Genomic DNA, 27,756 nt, shown 5'->3' with positions numbered 1-27,756 from the left:
AAACTGATTGTAGAATGAGAGAGAATGTGCAGGGGGTCAAGGAAGACACTGAATTTCTTGAGTGCTGGAGGAATAGTGATCCTATTAACTAGGATAGAGCACCAAATGAGGACTAGCAGGTTTGGAGACCATGGTAATGAGCATGATTAGATCACAGTTTAAGAGGTCATGCCGCATCCTGCCCAAGCCATGGAGTTGTGTTATAAGTTGGATGTATAGATTGGAAGCCCAAGAGAAGTCTGTGCTGAAGATTTATTTGGGAGTCATCAGTGAATAGTGTATTGTTCCAGTGTATCATTAAACCAAGTGTATAACTATAGTATGCAGTTAAACCAAGATGGTAAATATCATTGCTCAAGGAGAGAGTGTAGCAATACGAGGGCATAGGATAGACACCCCTCCCCCAATGCCATTGTTTAAAGTTGGGAAACAGAGAGAAGAAGAGAATAAAATTCTATGGATGCCAAGGGGTGGAAAGAAAAAGGAGGGAGGGGTTAACATCCATTCAAATCCTCAAGAAAGTCAAGGATGAGACACATTTTTGATAGCATTCATGTCAATAAAAATTAAGCCAGTGCTTAGTGAGTAAAATTTTAGTTACTCAGAAAATCTACTTTTGCAGAACCTCTTATTCACCAATAATGTTTACATATACTTAAACTCTTGTTTAGCAAAAGTAATTTTTTGCTTTTTGATCTGAAAAGTAGGTAATTTGTTATATATGCAAATGAGTCAAACTACTGAGACCCACACATTTATAAAAATAAATTAACAGATAGGATTCTTATTTATCATCGAATCACTGATGAGTTGTAACTGTCAGGACCTGCTGAGCTTTCTCAGCTATGGCAGACTTCTGGGTCTTGTAGAACTGACTCCCAGAAGATGGAACAGACTTCAGGAGTTTCTCTTCTTGTATAGCCACTGACCACTGTACCGCCATTGTTGAAACAGATTTCTTGCATGTGATGAGGGGGAGTAGAGTTTCCAGTTTACTGAGATGAGACTATAGCTGTGGCCCTTAAGATAAGACGGTAGCCCTGGGGTAAATGGATGTTCCCACATTAGCCATCATGGGAAGAGGCTGGGCCTGGTTAGATAGAGGACACCAGGAACTCAGAAGGCTAGCCTCGGGCTGAAGGGGAAGCAACCACTTTCTCCCTCTGGCTCTCCCTCTCTTGGGTCTAGTCTTTGAGGAGGGGGATCCTGTAGTTTAGGTGACTGGGTGCACAGTGCTAAGACGTGTTGGTGAAAAGATGCCAAACTCTATAAAATATATATATATATTTTTTTGAGTTGGAGTCTCACTCTGTCGCCCAGACTGGAGTGTAGTGGCTGCTTCTGGCCCCCGCAGCCTCGACCTGCTGGGCTCCGGCAATCCTTCCGCCTCAGCCTTCCAAGTAGCCGGAATTACAGGCATGCGCTACCACTCCCGGCTGATTTTTTGATTTATTGTAGAGATGAGGTCTCGCTGCCCAGGCGGGTCTCGAACCCGCGGGCTCAGGCAATCCACTCACCTCAGCCTCCCAAAAGCGCGCGATTACAGGCTGAGCCACCGAGCCTGGCTTCTGTAAAATATTTTAAGATGGTTTGTTCTGAACCAAACTTGAGGACCTAGGCCCAGGAACATCCATCCTCAGAAGGATCTGAGAATGTGTGCTCTCCATGGTTAAATGGTGGCTTGAACCAATGTGTATTTTAGGAAGGCAGAAGTTACCAGAAACCATAAATAAGTACATGTGATATTTTCATTGGCTTGCCCAGGAAGGAGGGGCATTTCCAAGCTGGCCCTTCCAGGTCATGGGTGAATTCAAAGATTTCTTTGTAGTTCCTGTCTAAGGAACTTTGGAAATCAGTAGAGGGGATGTTTTGTTGAGATAAGGGGGCAGGGAAAACTTCAGATTTGTTGGTATGTAGATGAAGTCCTATATGCAACAGACTTCAGAGAGGATAGATAAATGTCTTAAAGGTTCCCAGAGTCTGGGAGTCCATAAGCGATGGCTGTGCAGGTCCATACAATACTTTGATGTCCTTCTTGATTTGTTATGTGATAACATGCCAGAATTGGGCTGTATACTTAACAAACTTTAGTATTCAGGGTCACAGGTCAATAAAACCTGCCTGGAGTCCTTATCCGGTGGGACTTCCACGCTTTTGAGTTAGGAATTTGGGGTAAGAAGTGGGGGAAAGTCTGGTTAATCCTTAGAAGGCAGCCAGATGGTGGTCAGGTCAGCTAAGTAGGAAAGGGTAAGGCTTAAAAGCTTCAGAGGGCACACTGGGTTTTCTAATGACATGTCTTAGACTTGGTGCCTAGCTGCTTCCCATGTTTGTGTTCCCCAGCCGGGCTGTAAAGTCCTTTGAAACACTGAGACTTCTTGGCTGCACGCTGGAGTACCAAGTAAAGAGACAGGCAGCATCCACGTGCCATCTAGGATGTCAAATGACTCAGCCTGGCGAAGTAGTGATAATAATTATGAAGAAAGCTTCAAGATGAATCCTAGGAAGCCAGCAACTGGTCTGGAAAGCCCTGCCATCTTTTTCAAGTTGTGATTCTCCCACCATTGCCAGCACGAGAGAAGTTGGGGTTTTACTCAAAGAAATCACAACTGTCTTTACAATTCCCTTCATCTCTTTCTGCCCTCTGAATTGTCTCATTATTACTAGAGCCATAAGCATGGTTTATGGTGACGTAGATTGACATTCCGATCCTCAAAGAAAGAACTCTAAGTCCCTATTTCCAACTCATTGAAGTTATTTACTTAGAAGAACTTTACCCCACTCAGAGAAGAACAGAAGATAATCAAGGTTATCTTATTCTCATTTTCAAAACACTTACATTGTTCTTTTCCAATCATTTACTTTCAAGAAAGTGCTGTTGAGATTGGCAAGAAACCTGACTAGTTAAGGGATATTATAACAGACTGGAAGTAATTTGTTCTTCAAAAATAAATTACTAATACTCGGTCATTAACTACATTATTTTTTAAAGGTCAGATTGTAAGCGCTGCAATTTTTTTTAAAGGATGATTGTTTGTACCCAAACATATTAAAGGAAATGGTTTTTGGAAGACTTAAATGACTTTATTAATTGGATTACATTTAATATCTCTATAGTTTGACTGGCATTTAAATCTTTCCCCCTCCATGCATATATTTACTAAGGAAAAGGCCATCTTGCTCGCCTGGAGCAAAAAAGATTTGATGGGAGTGATGGTGGAATTTTAATAGAGGAATATAACCAGAATATAGCCAGAATAATTGTTACTAAATAGTTCTGCATGGCTAAAGATTTTCAAGGACATTTTCTTGTTGTAGCTGGGGAAGTGAATTTTAGAATCCTGGCATGAGATGGTGGCTTTGGAGATCTGGTCCACTTCACCCCTTCTGTCCCAACCAACCCAGACTCCTTAGTGTCTACATCCCTAGTAAAGAGTAATTTTCGAAGGTTCACACTTGCACATTGCAAATGATTTCCATAGGAGAAATTTTAAATAGTAAACCTTTACATTTAACAAAGAAATGTGTGCTACAATTAGGAAACTAAAAAAAATTAATTTGGATAGTGCTTACTGGAATAAGATAAATCTTTTTGTAATAAACAGGGTCAACTTTTGTGACTTTTTAATTGTGAAAGGTGATGGTGTGTCTTTTCTGTTAGTATTTTGCACTTACCCTTACGCTACAAAATAGGAAGTTGTAGGCAGAACATGTTTGAATCCATACCAAAGCATTGGAGTTTTACATCTCTAGAGGTACTTTAAAAAAAATAAAATGTAGGACAAAAATGGCTAATGATGTACCAATGATGTCTGGGAATTACTTGTAATGGTATTGAGATTTCTCAATACAATGAGGCCAGATCTGCAACTAGAATGTTCTATAATTCCATTATATTTTTGTCTCTGGTGAGTTGTTTTTGTAGAGCACTACCATTATTGTAAAAACTACAGAGTACAATGTGCACTGGAAACTTTCTAAGTAGTTTCTAATGTATTACTTGTTATAGTTTTCAAGATTAATTTGTTATATTTTCTGATACTCTTCATTCATTCATTTTGATAAATATTATAGAGTACCCATTATGTGCCAGACACTATTTTAGACACTGGGGGAAAAAAATCGGTGAGCCAAATGGATATAAAACTCTGCAGTCATAGCTGGGCAAAGTGATTAATTCCTGTAATTCCAGCACTTTGGGAGGCTGAGGCAGGAGGATCACTTGAGGCCAGGAGTTCAAGACAAGCCTGGGCAACAGAGCAAGGCCCTGTCTTTGCAAAAAATAATAAACAAATAAATAATTAGCCAGGTTTGGTGGTGTGTGCCCACAGTCCCAGCTATTTGGGCAACTGAGGCAGGATTACTTTAGCCCAGGAGTTCAAGGCTGCAGTGTTTTATGACTGCACCAATGCACTCCAGCTTGGACAACCAAGTGAGACCATGTCTTAAAAAAACAAAAACAAAAACAAAACTCTGCCATCATACAATTTATATTCCAGTCAAGTAGAAAAACAATGAACAGGCTGGGTGTGGTGGCTCACTCTTATAACCCCACCACTCTGGGAGGCTGAGGCAGGAGGATTACTTGAGCTCAGAAGTTTGAGACCAGCCTGGGCAACATAGCAAGCTTTATCTCTACAAAAAAAAAAAAAATTAGCCGGGTGTGGTGGCACACATCTGTATTCCTAGCTACTCAGGATGCTGAGGCAGAAGGATCACCTGAGCCCAAGCGGTTGAGGCTGTGGTGAGCTGTGGGTGTTGTGATCATGCCACTGCATTCCAGCCTGGGTTGACTGAGTGAGACCCTGACTCAAAAAAAAAAGAAAAAAGAAAAAAGAAAGAAGGAAAGAAAAATAAGCTCTATAGCATATTGATGGTAAGTCTTAAGGAGAGGAAAAATTATAGCAGAGAAGGGATAGGGGTACAGGGATAGGGAGAATGATATGTGGTTTTGATAGGAGTGACCAAGAAGGTCTTAGTGAGAAAGTGATTTGTGAACTAAGGTGCAAAGATGCTTGAGAAGTCAAAAGGCAGAGCTGGTACGAAATCTTGGAGTGGGAGGATGCCTAACAAGTTCAGCAAATAGTGAGGAGGGAAAGGGAAAGAAGAAGAGGAGGCCAGACAGGTAAGAAGAGCCCACCTTTGCAGGGCCTCGGAGGCCACCGTGTCCACTTGGGCTTTTACACTGAGCGCAGCTGGAAGCCCCTGAAGCAGCTGGCAGAAGCAAGATGTGATCTGATGTGTTTTAATTAGATCTCTCCGGCTGCGAGTTGTTGAACGGAATAAAAAGAGGCCAGCATTCAGGAGGCAAATCCACCAGTCTGGAGAAGAGATGTGGTGGTATTTAAATATGGGACGCTGGGTGTCGCACTGGAGTGATGAGAAGTGGCCAAATTCTGAGACAATTCGGAGAAAGGATTGAATAAGATCTTCTGACAGCCTGCTTTAATAGATACAGAATAACAGAAAGCTGAGGTCATGGAAATTGGAGTTCAGTGTTAAAACTGTCAATGACAAAGAAATGGGCATGGCTCTAGCAAAAGAAAACTGAAAAGGGAAAGCAGAGTATACATTCAAAGACTCGTGCTCAATGGAGAAAACTGAAGCTGGGATGTAGAACCAACCTTAGTAACTGATGCTAAGTTTTTCTTTTGGTAATGACCTTTATGTGTCTTTTTGTGTCTCTGAGGTAGTGGTTGTGGGGAGTTGGAATTTCTTTTCTGGAATTGGTGCTCAGATGATGATCATGGCCGAAAAATTAATCATCTGAATGCGTACACTTTGCAACCAATTCCAGGATCCTTAGAACAAGAGGAAAAAAATGAAGACCTTTAAAATTGTGATAAACATTTAAATATACACACATGGGGGGTACTACACACCTATAGTCCTAGCTACTTGGGAGGCTGGGGCGGGAGGTTGCTTGAACCCAGGAAATTGAGTTTATAGTGAGCTATGGTCGCACCACTGCACCCTAGCCTGGGTGACAGAGTGAGACCCTGTCTCTATAAGTAAATAAATAAAATAAGTAATAAAATAAATACATTTACACATATAGTTTGCAAGAAAGTATATAGCATAGATAGTTGATAAAAGGAATAAATTGTTAACAACAAAAAAACCCTTTTATTTAAAATTTTTTCCTACTAGAGCTAGTATCAAAAGTAACTCACTGAAGGTAAGAGTGAATTGAAATCATCATCATAAATTGGGGACTGTTTTTTTTAAAAGGAAAGTCTCATTCTGCATAAAAGAAATGTAAGTAGCCTCTCTGTTGTCACATTTATGTTCCCAGAGCCATGAAGAGCCACTGAACATGCACCTGGGTACCAAGTTTTGCTTTCTTATACTATTTTTCTCAAAAGTAACGAGGAGGTCTTCTTAGGCAAAAGTTGGTTTCATGTTTTGTGGCAGGGAGAATAAAGGTGGTCAGAAACACTTATCAGAAATAACAATTCTTTCAAAGGTATCTAGGAAAGTAACAAAAAAGAAATTGTCAAATTGTAACAATTAAGCCATAAAGGGAAACAAAGATGATATTCATTAGGAACAGGTTGAGTCTCTGAAAAAGCCACGAATTCATGATGACACCAGAATGGGAAAGATAATACGAAGTATGCTAAAACATTATTGTAATGCACATTTGAACTTAAAAAAAATATTGTTTGCAAAAAATGCCGTATTTTGGCCAACCCAAATTAGGTAAACCCAATATGAGGTCTTACCAAGTTGCCCAGTCTGTTCTCGAACCTGTGGGCTCAGGCAATCCCCTTATTTCGGCCTCCCAGAGTGCTGGGATTACAGGCTTGAACCACTGTGCCCTGTTCATTTTAAATTTTGAAACTGGAAAAATATTGTAACAGTCTTGAGTAAGTATTGTTGTTTAAATAACCCAAATACTGGATAATGTTTGAATAAATTTATTTACTTTTGAAAGAGCTTTTTAAAAGTTAAATGCAAAAAAGACGTAAATTCACAGGGCAAAATGAAAAATGTATGTCTTTTGACTAGTGACTTCAATTCTTGATATTTATCCTGAAGAAAAATCATATATCCATATAAAGACTTAAGTACCTGGCAAGGACTCAGTGTGTTGCCTAGAGGTATCTCATTATGGGATACTAATTGTATGTATGGCCCAAAGTACAACGCAGTTACATGATACTCAGTCTCTGCCAGAGCTGATTATACAAATGCCTTGGAGAATCACACATTAGTTACTTATCAAAGGCTTATTTTTCAGAAAAGAGAACCTGTGCAGAAAACTTCCAAAATCAGGATGGCTCTTGCTTTAGCCAAGATGGATCGCAGAACATTACTTCGAGGACTAAGCAGCGTATCTAGATCCTCCAAGTCAGTGGCCAGACTTCTGCAGCCTCGGCTTGCTTGGAGACTCTTAGAACTGAGAGACCTGTCCCGTCGTCTGCTGAGAGAAGTGAACGCGCCAAGGCAACCCCTGTACAACATCCAGGTGAGTGAACACTGCATTTGCACAGAAGGTGGGCCCTATCTTAAGAAACTGTTTTAAATTTGCAAAAACCCAAGTTGGCCATGGTGACATGCGCCATAATCCCGGGTACTCAGGAGGCTGAGTGGGGAGGATCACTTGAACCCTGGAGTTCTAGGCCAGCCTGGACAACATAAAGAGACTTTCATCTCAAATAAATAAATAAAATAATTTTAAAAATAAAATGTGATGGATGCCTCCAAGATAAAAAAGAATTAATAGAATGAATTTGTGAAATTTTAAAACTAAAATGCATTGCATTTAGTAATCCTACAAGTAAATCAGATATACTTGGATAAGATAAATGAATGGTTGGGCCTCTTAAACAATATAGTCTTTGGTTTAAATAAGCCTGAAAGGGGGAGCACTTTGGACTTTTTTCTACCTCACTAATTTGGTTGAACTATATGAAACTGTCCATTTTAAATAGTTTAACATAAATATAAGCATGCAAATCACCACTTATATTAAACCTAAAAGAAATCCTACAATGTGCCTTAAAAATGGTTGTGTTTTGTTCTTTTTTCTTCATAACTTTGTTGTGTTTCTAAGATCATCTTTGTTTAGCATAATATATTGAATACATTTCATTGTAAATGCATTTGGATAAACCCATCAATATCCAGGTATATTTGTACATTGTTTTATTGAGGCTCTGTTATCTTTTGTTGAGGACAACAGCTCTTAAAATGTTTTCAGGAGTTATTTCTTGTTTTCTAAACTTTATGGCACAAAACTCTGGGTTTTTAAAACTGGGTATTATATAAAGCATCCTAAATTTTCACTGCAAAATTTTCAGAATCTTTTAAGCCTGGCATCTAAAACTAGGATGAATCATTTGAACTCTTTGTTGAAGGGAAGACAATCAGGCTTAAACTGGGTTAAGCCAAAAAAAGAGATATCTTAGTTCGTGTCAGCAATCCAGAGGTGTTAAGATTCCAGATATCACTGGACACAGGTCCTCAAATGCCTTTTGGATTCTGTTTCTCTCTTTGGCTGCATGTCTTGGGTCTACTTTTTCCGTGTTGACTCCATTCTTAGATAGGCTATTCCCTCATGGTCACAAGGTAATTTGCAGCATTTACTGGAACTACATTCTTCCAGGTTCAATTCCGGCAGAAAAGATAGAGAGAGTCCTTGACCCCATATTCTTGGCAAAGTCCTCAAGTTCATGCTAAGAGCATGGGTCACAGCATCTCAGTGCTTACCTCTAAATCAAGGATGTGAGTTGCAATGATTCGCCCAGGGCTTGATGACCTGCTTCTTCCTGAGAGCTGGGTTGAAACCCTATCCAGACCAATGACCTGAGAGTGTATGGAATGGATGAATTCTCAAACAAAACTCTGAGTTGCTTCAAGAAGATAAGCAAATGGATGCAGGGTGGTCAAGTGAACAAATACCCTTTATGTAGGAGTTGCTCTATAGCAAAGATTTTGACATTTCCAGAAACCCTCAGATACTTCAGCCAGGAATTACCTGAGAACGGCATTCAAAAAAGGCTCCCTATGATACCTGATGTCTGAGAAAGTCACAACTGGTTTGTGGTTGCTAACCACTGGATTCACTAAGAACTACTAGCCTTTTTCCTGTGTCTTTAGATCATCAAAAGGAACAGCTGAGCCAGGTTATCTTGAAATTCCCATTGAAATAGCTTTTCGGAATCAAATGCTTTGCCTTCTGTTTCTTTCCTTGCATTGTCAAACCCATAGCTTTTGATCAAGTTGATAGAAGAAATGTCCTTTGAAAAATATTTCTGTATTAGTGTGAAATCATGTTTAAAAACACTGTTAATTATGTTATTCAGAGTCTTTTGCTTCTCTGCTAGGTCAGAACTGGAAGGGATCTGAGATTTTTATACTACTTGCAAGCTAACAAATTTGCCTTCCACGTTTACACACAAATACAGAGAGAGAGAGAAAGAGGGAAGAAGGAAAAAGTCTCCCAGGAAAAGAGGGACAGGACTTTATCTTGAGTTCCCCAACATGTCTGAGAAGGTACATCTCTAGATCTCTCCAGAAGGATACATTTTCTCTACCTTGCAAGACTGTTTGCTAGTCAAACATGTTCTTTGTTTAGAAGATGCCATCTGTGAGAGAAATTCATGGAAAATTGTCTCTCAACTCTCACGAAAATTTAGTGGCAGGAAAAAAATTATCTTGGCAGTTAACTTGTACATCTCCTTTTTCCAGTAATAAGAACTAAAAAACACAATGTAGTTGCCCTTTTGTCTTAACTGACAATGAGTTTCTGAGGTAAATTTAGACATCAGTTGTGATAACTTGTTCCAAGAACCTGAAATAAAAGGAACAGGTGTGCCAGGCACGTGGCTCAAGCCTGTGATCTCAGTACTTTGGGAGGTGGAGGTGAGAGAACTACCTGAGCCCAGGGATTCAAGACCAGTCTGGGCTCCTTGGTGATACCTTATCTCTACAATAAACAAAAAAATTAGCCAGGCATGGTGGCGTGTGCCTGTAGTCCAGCTACTTGGAAGGCTGAAGTGGAAGGATCATCTGAGCCCAGGAGGTCAAGGCTGCTGTAGCCATGAGCATGCCACTGCACTCCAGCCTGGGCAACGGAGTGAGACATCAACTAAAGAAAAACAAAGAAAGAAGCTTAGAGACTAAGTGATTTGTCCAAGATCCATATGTAAATTGTGACTTATCTCTTTTGACATCAAAGTCAACACCTATGAAATCTCTTCTTTTTTGCTCTTGTTCTAAATGTCTTAGGATCTAACTTTAATTTTAAAACTTTCTATTCACAAAATATTTCAAAATATCCAGAAAGTAACTTATCAGAAGTCCCACCCAAATCTAAACTGGTGGCAGTATTTTGCTATATTGCCTCCAGAGCTCTCCTTTATAAAAAGAAATACAGCTAATCAGACCACAATTCCTTCTCCTTTCTTCTCTACCAGAGGGAATACTTATCTCGAAGTGGATATAATATGAACATTTCCATGCTTTTGTATTTTCACTACTTTTGCATGCATCTACTTTTGCATGCATCTAGTAACAACATTTAGTATTGCGCTCTGTATATTTAAAATTCATATAAACAATAGTATACTGTAAGAAAAAATAATCCATAGTTTATCTGTGGCTGGACAGATGGACAATTTCATTTCCAATGTACTTGTTTGTTGTTTGTTTTGAGTTGAGGTCTCACTTGTTGCCCAGGCTGGAGTGCAGTTGCATGATCACGATGGTCACAGCTCACAGCAGCCTCAACATCCTGGGCCCAGGTGATCCTTCCACCTCAGCATTCTGAGTAGCTAGGACTACAGGCATGCACCTCTATGCCCGGCTAATTTTTATTTTGTTTTATTTTTGTAGATACAGGGATCTCACTATGTTGTCCAGGCTGCTCTCAAACTCCTGGGTTCAAGCCATCTCCTGCCCCAGTCTCTCAAATTGTTAGGATTACAGGTGTGAGCCACTGCTCCACCAATGATTTTCTATTACAACAATGCTTCAGTGAACATTTTTTGTAAATGACTCCTTGTCCATATACATGAGACTTTTTCCAGCTGTATACCTAGAAGAGGGGTTGCTCTGTCAGAAGATCATCTTTAACTTTATTAGCTATTGTCAAACTGCACTTCAGGAAGGGTCTGCTTTCTTGAGAATAACTGGGAAACTTCCTAGCTATTATTTCTTCAAATATGGCCTCTTTCTTATTTTCCCTAATCTCTTCTTCTGGAATAACTATTAAACATACTTTGCATCTTACTTTATTCATGTCTATTTACCTTCCCCGTTTCCTTCCCTTCATCTCTTCTTGATGTATCCAGAGTAATTTCTTCTGACATATCTTCCAGTTAACCAGTTCTCTCCCTCTATATCCAATATGCTCTTTTACTTATTGTGTTTTAAGTTTAAAACATAATATTTATCATTTCTAGAAGTTCTATTTGGTGGTTTCTCCAAATTTCCTGCTTTTTTTTCTTTTCAAGGTGTTTTTCCTAGGTATTTTTGCTTTAAAAAATTTTCTGTAATTATGTGTGGTCTTTTTAATTATTCTTCTTTGAGGTATTTGGGAATGCTAATTTTTCTGCCTACTGAGATCTATATTGTGTCTCACTCATAGTAGATAATTCCCTATGTTTTATAATTTTATTTTAACTGAAACTTCTTTAACAGAGTTTTGTATCTTTAAAACAAAAAATCTTTCCTGGCCTTGGTTGTGGCACTGTCCCTTTAGAGGAACTCTACTTGTGTTCCATGGGGATCCTTTATGTTTTCTTCAGTTTATGTTTTCCTGCATCATACTGATAGAGTCAATTTAAACCCCTTTATAAGGTGCAAGCTTGGAGTTTTAATATCTCATGGGAAAACCTCTCATGGGAACCCTGGACAGAGACCAGCTTCCTTACTTTTTTCCCAGACCAGTAAATGCAATTGGTGTCTTAATTTCACTGAGGTTGCAGCTCTGTAAAGACCCCATCCCCACCGCGCATCCATCCAAGTCTCATCTCCAGTCTCTGTATTAAAACTCAAGCCTTCAACCATTATTTCAGGTCCAATAGCATCCTCAGGGTTCCTGGGACATAAGCTCACACACTTGATGCTTGGTCTTTAGTTCTCTCCTTATTCCTTGGTGGTGGTGGTGGGGGTGGGAGTTGGGGGGCAGTCCCTTTCTTTTCTGTAAACTCAGTCTTGTATTACATTTTTTGGAATGTAATTGTATGTATTTATTTATTTTTGTTTTTAGTGGCCTCTCCTGGGGTGGGATTGAATTTCATATAGAATTCTGAGCTGTTTGTATGAGGGTTTCCATATTAGCTCATTCTGCCACGTTGTGGAACCAGATGTCCTTCAGCTTTACTTCTTAATGTCTTTCAAGTTTTAATATAAGGTGGTTACAATTCCTTTTAGGAGTGAAGTATAATTTTACTTTTTCATTTATTCAGCAAACGTTCACAGAAAATCTGATATGCAAAATCACTAGTGCAGATACCAGGGATCCATCTGACCCTTGCCCTGTGGGTCGTGGGGCTGATGGGTAAATAAGCCAACAGTGTCAGTAGGGTGTAGCAAGTACATGAGCAAAGTGTGCAAAGTACATAGTTGAGGCATCGAGATGGGGCATATAATTCCAGAGTGGTTTGTGTAGGCTTTCTAGAAGATAGGATACTGTATTTGAGACTTGAAGGAGGAAGAATTAACCAGGGGAAAAGTAAAAAAATCATCCTTGGCCTGACACGGTGGCTCAGGCTTATAATCCCAGCACTTTGGGAGGTCGAAGTGAGAGGATTGCCTGAGCCCACAGGTTCGAGACCAGCCTGGACAACATGGTAAGACCTCTTCTTTACAATTAAAAAAAAATTAGCTGTGTGTGGTAGCCCACGCCCATAATTCCAGCTACTTAGAAGGCTGAGGCAGAGGGATCGCTAGAGCCCAGCAAGTCAACGCAGAGTGGCCATGAGCATGCCACTGCAGCTTGGGAGTAAGACTCCAGTCTGGTAGTGAGACTCCAACTCAAAAAAAAAAATCATTCTTGGAGCAGTACAATATTTATCAAGATACTGAGGTGAGAGAGAGCATGACTTATTTGGGGAACATGAGTAATTCCTTATGGGTGGAGTGAGACAAGTGATGACAGTCCTGGGTCAGAGGTTCTAAGGTCTTTCAGAATTGGAGCAAGAAAGCAGCTTTACTTGGGTTGTAGACAGTAGCTAGGGTTAGAGAGTCAGAGTCGTCTCTGAGGGGAAACTTAGTTGTAGCAAAGAAGAGAACAACTATCTCAAATCTGACACTCTCAGTGAGGACAGAAATAGAACTATAACTATGAGGACAATGGCCTGGAGAGTCGAAGGTGCAACAGAGGAATGTGTGAAATGTGGCAGAGGTCAATGGGTTGGGTTGTGAGTGGAGTGTCTCCATGGTACCCGAGTGTGCAGAGAGGGGAGTGTCATAGCAAGGAGAAGATGCATCAGACACGTTCAGCTTTACCCAGAGCAGATCCCAGCATGAATTCCTGCAAGGATCACCAGACCGCCTGTGTCAAGGTGATGCTTTGTGGTGAGGGGAAGTAAAAGCTGGAATGACTATGCGAGCGAAAATGCTCTGTGGATGCATGACAGATACCACTTGGTGAAAATTAGCAGTGGGAAGGCGAGTGGCCTGGGACTTCTCTGAAGGTATGGGTCAAAGATCCTCTGCGGGTGCTCTGTCAGGTCACTGATATGAGGGTGACAAGAATAAAAGGATGCATTTGTACCTGGAGCACCTTAAATGGTTCTACCCAGACTCTTTCGTGTGATTCTCTCTTGTGGCTGAGGAGACCGGTGAGGTGGATGACCTCCTCCAGGAACACAGAAACAGAGGAGCATTTTCATGAGGTCACTGACAGTAGCTAGAACAATGTTTCTGCCCTTTGAAGCGGGGAGTTCTGAGACGCAGCATACAGTAATGGTGTCCTCAATGTATTCAGAGGGTGGGCACTGGCTGGAGACTGGGACTCCCTCTACAATGTATATGGGACCCTCTGGTTGGAGTTCAGCTCTAGAGCTTGTTGAATATATCTTAGCATAATGAAAGATGTTGTGGCAAATATGAGCCGTCCAAAGACCCAACCGACACGAGGGAGCTACATAGATTCTGATGGCCTAGACATGAGCACAGAGGACTGCGAGAAGTCTGGCCATCCAGTCAGAAGAGGCTTCCCCTTGCACCTGGTTCTCTGGATGCCAAAACGGGTTGTCCCTCAAACCCCGGGTTCCGCCTGACTGAGGCCTATTGTAGCTTGTGCTGGAAGAGGCCTCAGGAATGGAAAACTCTTAGTGGACAATTTCCTGGTGGTTTTCAGCATCCCAGCAGCAGCACTTACAGAACAGGGCATCTGCACAGCCGTGGGAGCTGCCTGACTGAGTGAAGCTGCAGTTGCTTGAGGCTGCAGTGACCTAGATAATCAGCTTGAATGCTGACTTCAGCCAAGACACGTCAGCTCCCAGACATCGTTGTTGATTTTGGCAGGCCAGTGCAGAGCCACAGGACCAGGAGCTCTTCCTGTGCTAGAATCATCTCTATAAGGGCATTAGAGATGACTGTTTTTACCTCATATGGGCACTGTGGACTGATACGGGGGAAGATATGGACCGAAGTGAAGAAAATTTCTAACACGCCTGAGCCATAGGTGGTTCCCACTGAACTTGTGCTCTCTTATCAGGATGAAGGTTAGAAGCTTACCTAAGTAAAGTTTCTTCCTTAACTCTCCCCTCTAGATTTCAGTTTGTGGTTTAAACTACAAACCTCACAAATACCAGGAAGTGATATGTGATGCTCCTGCCACGAGGCTCTGGGCTGGTATGACCTGGACCTGGGGAAAGAGGACATTTCCTAGAAAGTAGAGCCTCTGGACTCTTGAAGACATAAAATACTTCTCCAAGTTGGCCTCAAGTTTGGGGCATTGAGCTTTTTACAGGACTACCTGATTAAAAACTTGTTCGAGAACAGCGTTCTACAGGATGTTAACACTGGGGTGAAGGAAGCCAAGTAGCTTTCTTTACTGTGGGCTGCTAAGAGTCTTTCCTGTATTCGTGAGTTTTATGAGTTGCTAAGCAAAGACATGGTGATGTAGATTTTCCAATCTTATAGGAAATATTGTTTTTTTCTGTTTCTTGCAATATTTTTATTGTGAAATCACTGAGTTAGTGTTTCCCTGATGACTCTCCTTGTGCCCCTCATCAAGGTGGTTTTGGACAATGTTAACTAAGTGGAGCTTAGTAATTCTCCAACCTTCCAGTCATGTACGGTGTCTCTTCACTTTCTAAGAGTAGTTGGCTTTTTTTGTGATTTATCTCATTAGTGAAAATAAGATAAACACAGATACTTTTTTTTTTTTAATAAGATGAGGCAGTCAAAATTATGTGAGAAGTTTAAAGATTGGAATGTTTTTACTGTTTAAATATTCATATATTTTACATGCTAATACTACCAAATTTAAAAAAGAAACATTATGAACATAACCTTGATACCAGTATATTTTTAGCTCAAATTTGGAAATAAAGTGAAATTAGTATAACAAGGTTAAGATAACAATTTTTTGAAATAGGCCGAGACAATCTAAAGACTCTCATTTACCAAATATTTCCTATTCATATCAGTTTTTACCATTCCTGCTCAAAGCAAGCTGAAAATGAAACAGCATGGCTTATAACATGAAAAATATGTTTTGAGTCATAAAACTGATAAATGGCTACTTGCCAGTAGCCGCATAAATTTCAGAGGGAATATATTTTCTACAGGGATGATTTGTTACAGGAATAAAAAGTATTTATTAAAAACATTAAAATAATAAAAAAGTAATCTGCAGGCAATATACAGGATGAATTATTCAGAAGTGTAACATATATCAAATATATAATTTATTTTGAAATTAACCAGTTTTAATTACTTTTAGATGAAAGACAAAATCTGAGAAAGATGTAGTAAAGTAGAAACAGTAATTCCTCATGCAGATGCCACTGTTATTTTTATTGTATGTGGCCTGCCATTATTGAACATGGACTCTCATTCTGCATGCATGCATTCACCTTGATGAGGAACACAAGGGGAGCCATCAGGGAATCCTTTCACCCTGCTGGGAGGCATTTTATTGGGATATATCTGCTTTCCCCCCTCCTAAGAGTCTGCTCTTTACTTGTATTTCTGTCACCTGATAGCCTAACAGTGGGATTCAAAGACACGTTATCATTTTGTTCTTCTAGCAGGAGAGGGAAAGCAGTAGCTGCTCCATTTCCTGGAAACTCTTTCCAGAAGTTTTGCAGGTTGACTTCCTCGACCTGTCCCTACATCTAGGAATTGGCATGTCCCAAAGAGACAGGAAGAAGAAACAGCCTTCTCCTACCCCCAACACCCCTGTCTCCCATTCTTAGCTACTAGGCCAGATTGTATACTTGATTTCAGTATCCCATAAATCACTTAAGAGGAAAGGAGAGAAATCGTGGTGGGTTATTTTGTTCTTTATTCAGTAGTGGCAGTAACAAGCAAAAACTGAGCAGGCTACACCAGGACACAGAGCACACTTATATTTTACTAATTTCATTTATATAAATGCCATATATGCTCTCATGTTAACTTGGAAAATTCAGGAAACAAGAAAGAATTTAATCTCGCTGAACCTATGTTCTCAATTCATAGGTCAGAAGATAAAGTGAGACAATGCCAGGAAAGCTATTAGAATAAAACCTAGAATGTAATAAAAGTTCTAGAAATGTTCACAAAGCTGCACCACTAGAACAGCAGTTAACATTTTGGTGCATTTCTATCCAAACTTTTTAAATGCAGTGTCGATGTGTTTATTTTATCGTAAAAATATTGGACATAAAATTTTTTAGCTTTTAAACTGAAGTATACAGAATGCTGCATTAAATCCATGAAGTGTACAGTTCAGTGAATTTTCCTAGACTGAACACATCTTGGTGAGCAGCGCCCAAGAACTCTCATGCTGCCTTCCAGTCACTAATCCCACCCTTGCTGGGAAAACCATCTGCTTGTCTTCCAAAAGCACAGGCTTGTTTTTGTATGTCATATACATGAAACCAATCTCATGTGCTATGCTTAACATTTTGAACCTTGTTCTTTCTCAAATATCAGGAGGTACTAAGAATGTCTACCGTGTCGCTTACTGCACCTGTGTGCAGACATTTTACTAAGCACTTTCAAGCAGTTTCTTATTTATCTTCACAGCAAACCTGTGAAATAAATATTAGCTATGATTCCAAATTCTCCGAGGGAAAAATGAATTTGTCCAAGGTTTCATTGCTTATAAACCCTGGAGCCAGGAGATAAACCTACTCAATGTGTTTGCTCCAGAGCGCAGCCTTGTGATACTGTCCTTTCCCACTGTTCGTGAGCAGCGTGTTCCAAGGCAGCGCGGCTTCAGGATCAGGTTAAGAGCCTGGAATCTGGGGTACGATTCTCGGTTTAAATCTATCTTGGCTACTTACCCGCTATATTCTCATGAGCAAGTTACCGACAACTCTTTTCTCTGTTCTCCATTTGTGGAATAGGGATAATAATAATACCACCTTCAGAGGATTGTTTTAAGAATTAAATGAGAATGTGCATAAGGCACATAGAACCGGACCTGGTACACAGTGCCCTGTGTTTGTTCAATAAAACATTGTCACATGTTCTTTGGAAGCACCTTTTAATAGGCCACAGACAAAAGCCAAGGTATGGAATCGACCTAAGAGTCCAACAGATGAATGGATAAAGAAAATGTGGCTTCTATATACAACTGAATGCTATTCAATCATTAAATAAAAAGGAAATCCTATCATCTGTGACAACAAGGATGACCCTGGAAAAGATCATGTTAAATGAAATAAGCCAGATACCACATGATCTCACTCACATGTGAAATCTAAAACAAACAAACAAACAAAAGAAAACAAGTTGATATCATGGAAACAGAGTAGAAACGTAGTTACCAGAAACTGAGGAGGGAAGGGTGGGAGGGAGGAATGGGAAGAGGTTGCTCAATGGATACAAAGTTATGATAAACAGGAGGAATGACTTCAGGTATTCCATGGCACAGTAGGGTGACTATGGTTAACAGTAAAATATTGTGTATTACAAAATAGCTAGCAGAGAGGCTTTTTGAATGGTCTCATCACAAAGAAATGATAATTGCAAGAGGTGAATGTTCTCACCACAAAGAAATGATAAATGCACGAGGTGAAAGATACACTATTCTGATTGGATCGCTATACATCGCTATAAACCTGCTTATGTATTGAAACATCAAATTGTACTTGTTGGGTATGTGCAATGACAAAGCTTTGATTAAAAATACATACATGCTTTAAAAAACAAAAAAAGAAAAGGTCATGTATCACTGAGTGAATGTATCCTAATTTTCCTAATCATTCTAGTATCATTGATTGCTTTTTCAATGTTATCATAACTTTGTAATGAACATCATTGTGTGCATTTTTCTTACCATGCATTTATATGATTTTATTAGCCACAGCCTGTACCTTTTGGAAGTTCATAGAAGCCACTGAGTGGCTTGGCTCTTACTTCAGAGGAGCATGGCTAACTGCCACCTCACTGCTGAATGGGAAGGGAATGTTTTCCCAGTGTCCTCATTTCATACCCTGTTCAAGGCACCAGAGGTGGCGCCTATAAGGCAGGATAGTTCCCTTAAAGTGAATGTGTTCAGCTAATATGTTTGAAGCTATTGCCAGAAGAAAAGAGAAACATACGAGAGGCAAATTCATCACTGGTGTAAAAACTTCACATTTCAAAATAGCATGCTGGACCCCAGCACAGGGCATTTCCTGAAGCTTAATGATTATCTAAGATTAATGCTGGCCTTCAGCAGCCCCGTGATTAACATTTCCAAGCAGGCCATTAATCTCCAGGAAAAGCTTAGTATTTTGATCACTGTTTGCTTAATTGAGGTTGTGAATAATTTAGTAAGGAATGATTACATGAATTTGAACAAAGAAAAGACTGTTTTTGTAATATTCACAGCAGCACCTCCTAGTGTGCATAGTTAGTAACTGTGAAAAGTTCGTCATTTAGATTACAGAAATGCAAGGTTTTTATAGATCTGTCATAGGTTTTGATTAGCAAAAGAAAGTATCCTCTGGTTAAAAGAAGTGAAGTAAACTGATATATCTTCACAATGTGAAAGAAGCCCAGATAGCTCTAGGATAGATGACTTTATTTAGGAAAAGATAATTACATTCTCATTTTACAATAACATGGTACAATATGACATTGAAAATTCTTATTTTAATAGGGAAATCTTTTCTGTTTTTGCAGATCAGAAAGGGTTCTTTGTTTGAAATCATTTCCTTTCCAGCAAAGACTGCCTTAACTAGCATAATATATGCTTCCTATGCAGCACTAATTTATTTGGTAAGTTGAGAAAATTATTAGATTCTAGAAATAAGCCTACTTATTTTCTGTAATGTTAAAGATAATAGTGTACTGTACAGCATTTAATGGTACCACTCACAAACTAATATATCATTATTTTGTTACACAAATTATTTTATATTAAAAACTCTCTTTTCTGATGAGCCAGATCAATTCACCAAAATCCAATTTGCTTAAATAACTAAAATTATTTTATCCTCATAAAGTTTATTTGCCATTTGAAGATTTTTCTTTTCTTTCTCTTTCTTTCTTTATTTTTTTTGGTAAGAATCTCCCTCTGTCTCCCAGGCTGGAGTGCAGTGGCATGTTCACAGCCACTGCAGCCTCGACCTGCTGGGCTCAGGCAATCCTTTCACCTCAGTCTTTCAAGTAGCTGGAACCACAGGCATGTGCCACCATGCCTCGCTAATTGTTTGATTTATTGTAAGGACAAGGTCTTGCCAAATTGTCCAGGCTGGTCTTGAACCCCTGGACCCAGGCAATCCTCTCACCTTCCCCACCCAAAGTGCTGGGATTACAGGTGAGGGCCACTGTGCCCTGCTACCATTTGAATATTTTTCATCACAAAATATTAGTTTTACTTCTATTTAAGCTACAGTTGTTTTGTTTCAGCCATTCTGCCATGGGTTGGCTGAAGTTCAGTATTGCATCACTTTGGGTCTCTTACTTTGGGGAACACAAGCATCAGTATGTTTTTGGATTAGAAGTGCTATGTATGAAAAAAATAAAAGATTTTATAAATCATAAGGGTTTTATTTTGTTAATAAATGGTCATTTATACTTAACTTAAAAAAATACAAAGAAGAAAGTGCACAGCTTGATGAATTATCACAAAATTGATTAATCTATATATCATCCAGGTCAGGAAACAAAACATTACCAATGATCCCAGAAGACTCTTTCTTGCCCCTTCACAGTCACTACCTTCTTCTATACAGGAAACTGCTATTTTGACTTGTAATACTGGAGACAGTTTATTCGAATTGTATGTAAATGAAATAATATAGTATATATTATTTTATGTGTCTTCTGTTGCTCAACATTGTCATTGTGAGATTAATCTCCTGTGGTAGCAACTTGTTCATTTTCTTTACTGTATAGTATTCCACTGATTGACTATATCAACATTTATTTATTCATTCTACTGCTGCTGAGCATTTGAATTATTTCCAGTATTGGTTATTACGAATAAGGTTGCTATAAATATGCCTATACACATCTTTTGGTGAAATTACTAGGCCATAGGATATGCATATATGCATCTCTAGAGGATACTGACAAACAATTTTTTAAATAGTTAACAATTAACATGAATCCTGGCAGATTTTATAGAAGTCCCAGTTGCTCTACATCACCATGAAGACTTGGTATTGTCAATCTTTTCCATTTTAGTCATTCTTGAGGATATGTAGTATTAATACATTGTAGTTTTAATTTGTATCTCCTTGATTATTAATGAGATTGAGTAACTTGCATACATTAGTTGGACAATTGAATATCTCTTTGTGAATTTCTGTCTCCTCTCATTTTTCTATTGGGAGATGTCTTTCTTAAAAACTTAATTTGTATTTGTAAAACATATCCTGGGAACAAGCAAGTCCTCTTTTGATTATATGGGGCAAAATGTCTTCTTTTATTCTGTGACTTGCCTTTACATTCTCTTAGCAGTGTCTTTTAAAGCAGAAATTCTTAGTCAGGTGCCTTAGCAACAAAATGATACCCAGTCTTTAAATACATACATCCAGAAGATCATACTTTTAATGTAATCTAATGTTAATATTTTCCTTTATGTTATGTGCTTTTTGTGTCATAGAGAATCTTGATTGACACCCAAAGTTATGAAAATATTTTCCTCTGCTATATTCTAGGAGCTTTATTATTTTACCTTCCACCTTTGGATTTATAATCAACATTGAATTGGTGTGAGGCAAAAGTCAAAAGTTTTCCCCATGATATCCAACTAATCAGCACGATTTATTAGGGGGGGGAAACCCTTTTTCTATTGTCCTAGAACTCCTTTTTTGTCATAAATCAGGTATTCTTTATATGTAGGTCTGCTTATAGATACCCTTTTTTTGACATAAATCAGGTGTTCTTTATATGTAGGTCTGCTTATAGATTCTCTGTTCCATTCACTTGTTCTATGTGTCTATTCTTGTGTGATTTCAGCACTTTACTAAAGAATTACAGGAGCTTTATACATCTTGATAACTGGTAGAATAAGTTCTCCTTCCAATCCATGAACATGGTATATCTTTCTTTTTATTTTGGTCTTCTTTATTTCTCTTAATCATTCTGTGCTTTATTTTTTTCTTTTGTTCGAACTCTTGCACATTTTGGTTAACATTTTAATATCATATTGAAACACACACTACTAAAGATTAAAATTTTACCCACAATCTCCAGATTCTGTGCAGTCCCAGTTAAAATCCAAGGTGTGTGTGTGTGTGTGTGTGTGTAAGTTGACTAAGTGATTCTAAACTGTACAGGGAAATGTAAAGGTCAAGAATAGCCCAGACATCCTTGAAAAAAAAAAAAAGAACTAACTTTTAAATGTATTAATTCATGGGTTAAAAAAAAAAACAATTCATCAAATATTTTGCCAGTGGTTTTTTTTTTTTGAGGGGGGAGGTGCTCAATATCTTAAATGTGACTCTCATATTTACTGACATTCAACCAAGTTGGGATACAAATACACTGTAAAAATAGGTGGAATCAAGTGGCTATAGGGAAATAAAAACTAAACTAAAGCCAAAATTAAACTAATTTCCCAAAGGTTGTTGAAATCACCCCACACAATGTGTGATGCTATGAACTTTATAAGTAGGCAACAGAAACAATTTTTGGTGATGTGATGCTTGGTCATATATACATCTAAGGTCAGGGATGGAGGTACAGTTTTGAAAACAAGTAATATATATGTTGGAGGTTAAAGCCTTATGAGTGGAACCATGTCAAGGGAAAAGAGTGGTAAGTCAACAGAAATGTGAAGAACAGCAACATTTAGGGTGAGCTAAGAAGGAATCCATTAAGAAGACAAAGAAGCACCGATGAGAAAGGTAGAAAGAAGATCAGGAGAAACAGTATCAAGGAAATAAAGACTCAGGAAGTTATGAGTGACTAAGTGTCAAATACAAGCAGAAAAAGTCAAATGAAATGAAAATTTTTGAAAATTAGGTATAGTAGTAAAGATGTTGACAATAACCATGTTGAGAACTATTTCAGCAGCGTGAGGGGATAAAGAAGACAGATATAAACAGGTTTCAGGGTGAATAGATGATAAAACAGAAGCATAGACTTGGGTTTAACCAAAAAAAGAGAGAATGTGTAGCAGTTGACAGGGGACCAAGACCCCAGTATTTTAGGATAGAAGATACTCAAGCATGTTATGGATTACAGAGAAAGACCCAGTCAAGACAGAAGAGGCTGAAGAGATAGGACATGATTTAAAGAAAAGATGGTAGGGTACAGCAAAGATACAAGAATACTGATCTTGATCAAGACCCTTCATTTTCTGAGACTGGCATAAAGATGATTAGAATGAGCACAGATATAATTTTGTAGGTGAGAGAAGAGGGAATATATCAAATAGGAAAGCAATTCCCAACCTTTATTCAAAACATGGCATTCATAGAAAGTGACCATATTGGGATAAATTGGCGAGGCTGTTGGCAACTGGAGGTGATGACTTTGAAGGTTTCTAGCTCTGGATTGAATACACTTAGGTGCAAGTAACAAAAGATACCTGACCAACTGTCTTAATTAGAAGTTGGGAGTTAGGCAGCTTCCAGGTTTGTGCAGAGTGGATCAACAATGTCAACAACAACCCAGGTGCTGATTTGATCATTATACAATATATACATGTATCAAAATATCATAGTGTACCCCATAAATATTTAAAGTTATGTGTCAATTAAAATTTTTTAAAAAGAAAAAAAAAGAATCCAGGGGCTGTGGCCAAATGTCTGTGTTGCTCCCAAATTCTTACCCAAACCTAGCTCCAAGATGGTCGTATTAGCAGGTTGTGCCTGCCTTTGGGAGACAATTAAATAGTAAGAGTAGAGACCGTATGAATGGGAGTTGTGCTCTTATAAAAGAGGTCCAAGAGAGCTGCCTTGTCCCTTCCACTATATGAGGACAGCTAGAAGGTGTCAACCATGAAACCGAAAACCAGCCCTCACCAGACACCGAATCTGCCAGTGCCTCAGATTTCCCTGTCTTTAGAACTACAAGAAATAAATTTGTTTATAAGCTACTCAGTTTATGCTATTTTGTTATAGCATCCCCAACAGCCTAAGACATCAGGATCCTTTCACCTTTTGCTTCTTAAAAATGTGTTTTTAGTCCTTGGGTTTGCTGCCTCAGGCTCAGACATCACATCCCTATCAGTATCCAAAGCAGGAAGAGGGAGACAGGTAGAAGCAAAAGACAGTCTATCTCTTTATAGGAAGGAAAACTTTCCCCAAAATCCTTCCTGGCCTATTTCCCAGCAGACATATTTTATTTGATGAGCCACAGTTCACACAGCCACACACTAACTGCAGGGAAGGGAGGGAAAGCATCTGTGTTCTTCTGTTCTACAGTGAGAAGCAGGCAAAAAGAGGATGCAGGAGGCCAAGAAGACACAGGCTGTTCAAGCCCGAGGCCCGAGGCCCTTTTGCTGTTACCTCTTCAGGAAAATCTTCCAGTGTTTGTAGTCCAGTCTGTTACCATGAGGCATCTCTTTGCTGAAATAAACTAGTTTAAGTCTTCTCATATTTCATGAACTTTCTCTTCTTGTTGCTTGCCTTAAATACTTGGCATCACCTTCATCATTAGTAAACTTACAGAGAAGGTTTAATACAGATCTCAGTGATTCTGAATTTTTGAAGTTATTTTGCTCTGTTTTACTTTGACATTCTTCCCCTTAAAGTACTGACTGGCATTTCTGGGGGAAAAGTGGATCACATGCTTGCTTAGAATTCATCCATCTAGTATCTTACTAATTTCTTACTAAAATGTTATGTCTTTCTTATTGTACACACAGTAGACGCTAGGTCTAGGGGGAAGAATATTAAGACAAAAAAATACTTTGAGATATTAACATGTTTGTGGACACATTTCATCTCTCAGAAAAGATTTCATCTAATTAAATCAAGAGAATAACGTTGTAAAACATCTAATGAATTGAGGAAAAAGATAAAACACATCTTTATTGAAGCATACTAGATTTTACATTGCTCTCTATTTTGTGATGTATTTAGAACAAAGAATCAGTCTCCTAATGCTTACCATGTGCTGGGGGTCCTGAAAAGATGTGCTTTTTAATGAGGATATGTAGATTAATGAATTTATGTTAAACAATCTATTGTATTTTTAATCTGTGGTTAGTAGCTTAAAAAAAAAAACAACCAAACCTCTACTTTTCAAACTCTTTTATTACCTAGGCAGTCTGTGTTAATGCTGTGCTACAGAAGGTAAGGAACATTTTTCAAGAAGAGGAATCCATAAGGCAAAACAGTGAGGAGAGTGAACACTTTAGGAAAGCCTCTTCGGAGCCTGTGCTTTCGGAGTCCATGTTTTCTGAAGGTGAAATCAAAGCAAAACCATGCAGGTCATTGCCAGAGAAGCCAGACATTTTGGATCACCCCAAGCTTCCTGCTAATCAGCAGAGTAATAAGATCCAGGTTTTACATTCTGTGTTTGACCAATCAACTGAAATGAATGAGCAAATCTGAACACAGATGTCACTGGAAAAGGCTTAAAAGTTACCCATCTATGGCACACTTCCTCTGACAAAACTAGGAGACTAGTCTACATATACTGAATTGCTCTTGTAGGGAAAGGGACCACTACAAAAATGTCAGTCTCTAGTGTTTATGTGGTAGAGAAAATAAAATTAATCCTAATGTAGGATATATGTTTTGACTTTTTTTTTAAGTCTAAGTCTCATTCTATCACCCAGGCTGGAGTGCATTGGCATTCTCATGGCTACCGCAGCCTTGACCTATCAGACTCAGGTGATTGATTCTTCTACTTCAAACTTCCAAGTAGCTGGAGCTACAATAGCGTGCTGCCACACCTGACTTAAATTTTTGACTTATTATAGAGACAAGATCTTGTCATGTTGCCCAGGCTGGTCTCAAACTCCTGGGCTCAGGTAATTCTCTCACCTTAGCCTCCCAAAGTACTGGGATTACAGGAATGAGCCACCATGCCTGGCCTTGACTATATATTTTTAATGAACAGGAAAACTCACCTTTGGTGGGTTAGAATTTACACCGTGGCTTATAATATGGGTATATTTATATTTGTTTTTATGAAAAACTTGCTTTAAGTGTGTAATTCTTTGTCTAGGAGGGGAAATACCCTATCAAAATGCTACATATCTTTTTCAGAGATAATAAAAGAATTTATTTTTTATCTGCAGACTGTAGAGTTTTAATCTGCTTATTATTCTTTTGTAACTCACTTGTAAAGTTATGAAAAACTTGCAATTCACAGATAATAAATTTATTAAACACAATATTTACACATCTGATGAGAAGATGTCTGTATATGAGGACAGGACATAGTGTGATATTTTTCATTTCCAGATTTGTTTGTTTCTTAAAGACAAGGACACACTCTGTCACATAGGCTTAAGTGCAGTGGCATGATCAAAACTCACTGAAACCTCAAACTCCTGGGCTCAAGTGATCTCCCTGCCTCGGCCTCCCAAAGCATTGGGATTACAGGTGTGAGTCACCACACTTAGCCCTATTTCCAGATTTAGAGACACAAATTTAGAATAAGAAATTAAGTCATTACTCATTACTACCAGTGGCTCTTGAGAGAAAATGCTTCTGTAATTAGTACTGCAAACTAGGGCCATGATTTTTGCTTGCAGGAAGTAATTGATTTCTTCTATACTCTTTAACCCTTTGTACTTGGCTGTCCCCTCTGATGGAACATTGTAAATCTAGCAAACCACTCAGATGTCCCCTCTCAGGAAATATATAGATATTGCTGGTGATTATACAGAACAAACGTAAGCAAACACAAATTTTTCAAAAATGTATGTTTCCTTGAAGTTTTCCATTCAAATTGCATGAGAAAGCAAATAGAAATGGAATATATACTGAGATGTATGTAAAAAAAATAATCAGCTGGCATTTCATAGAAAGAGAATGTGTGAAGTGCTTTCACAGTGGTGCACAGAATGGAGAATAAATTACATATTATTAATGTGGGAGGAAGAAAATGAGACGGCATTGTCTGCTCGAATAGAAAAATACCAGGTGAAAGATGCCAGACAAATTACTATTGCACACCATGTATCAATGAACCTGCAATACATATTGGTGATGGTTTCACATGCTTCTACACATTAGAAAAAGATATAAAATATTGATTTTTTGTCATAAATAAGTTCCTCAATGTCCAAAATTCCATTATAAGCCAAATATCATTACATTAAAATAATTGGTTCCAACACTATATTATTTAACATAAAATGATTTGGTTTTCACTATTTCACAAAAAAAGTGCCATTAAGTTGCTGGTAGGTGATCCACAAGATATCTCCGAGTGGAAAGGGTTAAATTCTTGACACGTGTTAAAACCTGGCTGGTCATTGAAGGATTAGCACCTGACAGAATAGGCCAAAATGTCCCTACCCCAGAGATAGCATACTTTCTATACCTGGTAAGTAGCTGCTGCCATAAGCTATTCATAAAAAGGCCAAGTCTGGCTGGGCTCGGTGGCTCAGCCTGTAATCCCGCGCCTTTGGGAGGTTGAAGTGAGTGGATTGCCTGAGCCCGCGGGTTCGAGACCCGCCTGGGTAGGCGAGACCTCATCTCTACAATAAATCAAAAAATTAGCCGGGCGTGGTAGCGCGCGCCTGTAGTTCCAGCTACGTGGAAGGCTGAGGCGGAAGGATCGCTGGAGCCTAGCAGGTCGAGGCTGCGGTGCCGGGAGCAGCCACTGCACTCCAATCTGGGCGACAGAGTGAGACTCTAACTTAAAAAAAAAAAAAACAAACTTAAAAAAAAAACTTAAAAAAACTTAAAAAAAAAAAAAAAAGCCCAAGTCTGCCTCATTAGCAGTCTAAGAAATAAGTAGCAATTGCTACTCAATGCTACCCATATTCCAGTGGAAAAGAAAATGTAATAATATGTAGCAAAGGGTTCCAGAGACAGAGCCTTTACCGTACAGACCTTATTCACTTACCATTTTCAAAATAACCAAGAGAAAGAGTTCAGGTGGGTCCCTTAGAATGTTAAGTATTAGGTTTAGACTTTTAATTTAGTTCTATGCAATTAAAAAGAATACTGTGCTTTGAGATTAGGTTCCAATCTTGACCAACAGCTCTTCTCACTCTGAACTCATCATCTA

At 38.8% G+C, this 27,756-nt stretch overlaps 1 protein-coding gene across 2 annotated transcripts in view; it reads left to right on the top strand.

The window, feature by feature from the left end:
* SPATA9 (spermatogenesis associated 9) overlaps positions 1 to 25,298 on the top strand; it is a 62,559-nt gene extending 37,261 nt beyond the window's left edge. Inside the window, exons 3-5 of one of the 2 annotated variants that reach the window (XM_008051043.2) lie at positions 7,241 to 7,468; positions 19,285 to 19,380; positions 24,828 to 25,298. In XM_008051043.2, coding sequence (XP_008049234.1) covers positions 7,241 to 7,468; positions 19,285 to 19,380; positions 24,828 to 25,118 — 615 coding nt within the window. In that variant the 3' untranslated portion in view covers positions 25,119 to 25,298. The remainder of the gene's footprint in view (positions 1 to 7,240; positions 7,469 to 19,284; positions 19,381 to 24,827) is intronic. The other variant, XM_021708798.1, reaches the window with a different exon arrangement.
* Positions 25,299 to 27,756: the final 2,458 nt, after the last annotated feature.

This window comes from Carlito syrichta, unplaced genomic scaffold (assembly GCF_000164805.1).
Source record: "Carlito syrichta isolate Samal-C Ts95f unplaced genomic scaffold, Tarsius_syrichta-2.0.1 Scaffold6706, whole genome shotgun sequence".
NCBI lineage: Eukaryota > Metazoa > Chordata > Mammalia > Primates > Tarsiidae > Carlito > Carlito syrichta.
The sequence above is the reverse complement of the archived record's forward strand: the minus strand, read 5'-3'. Positions and strand labels throughout refer to the sequence as shown.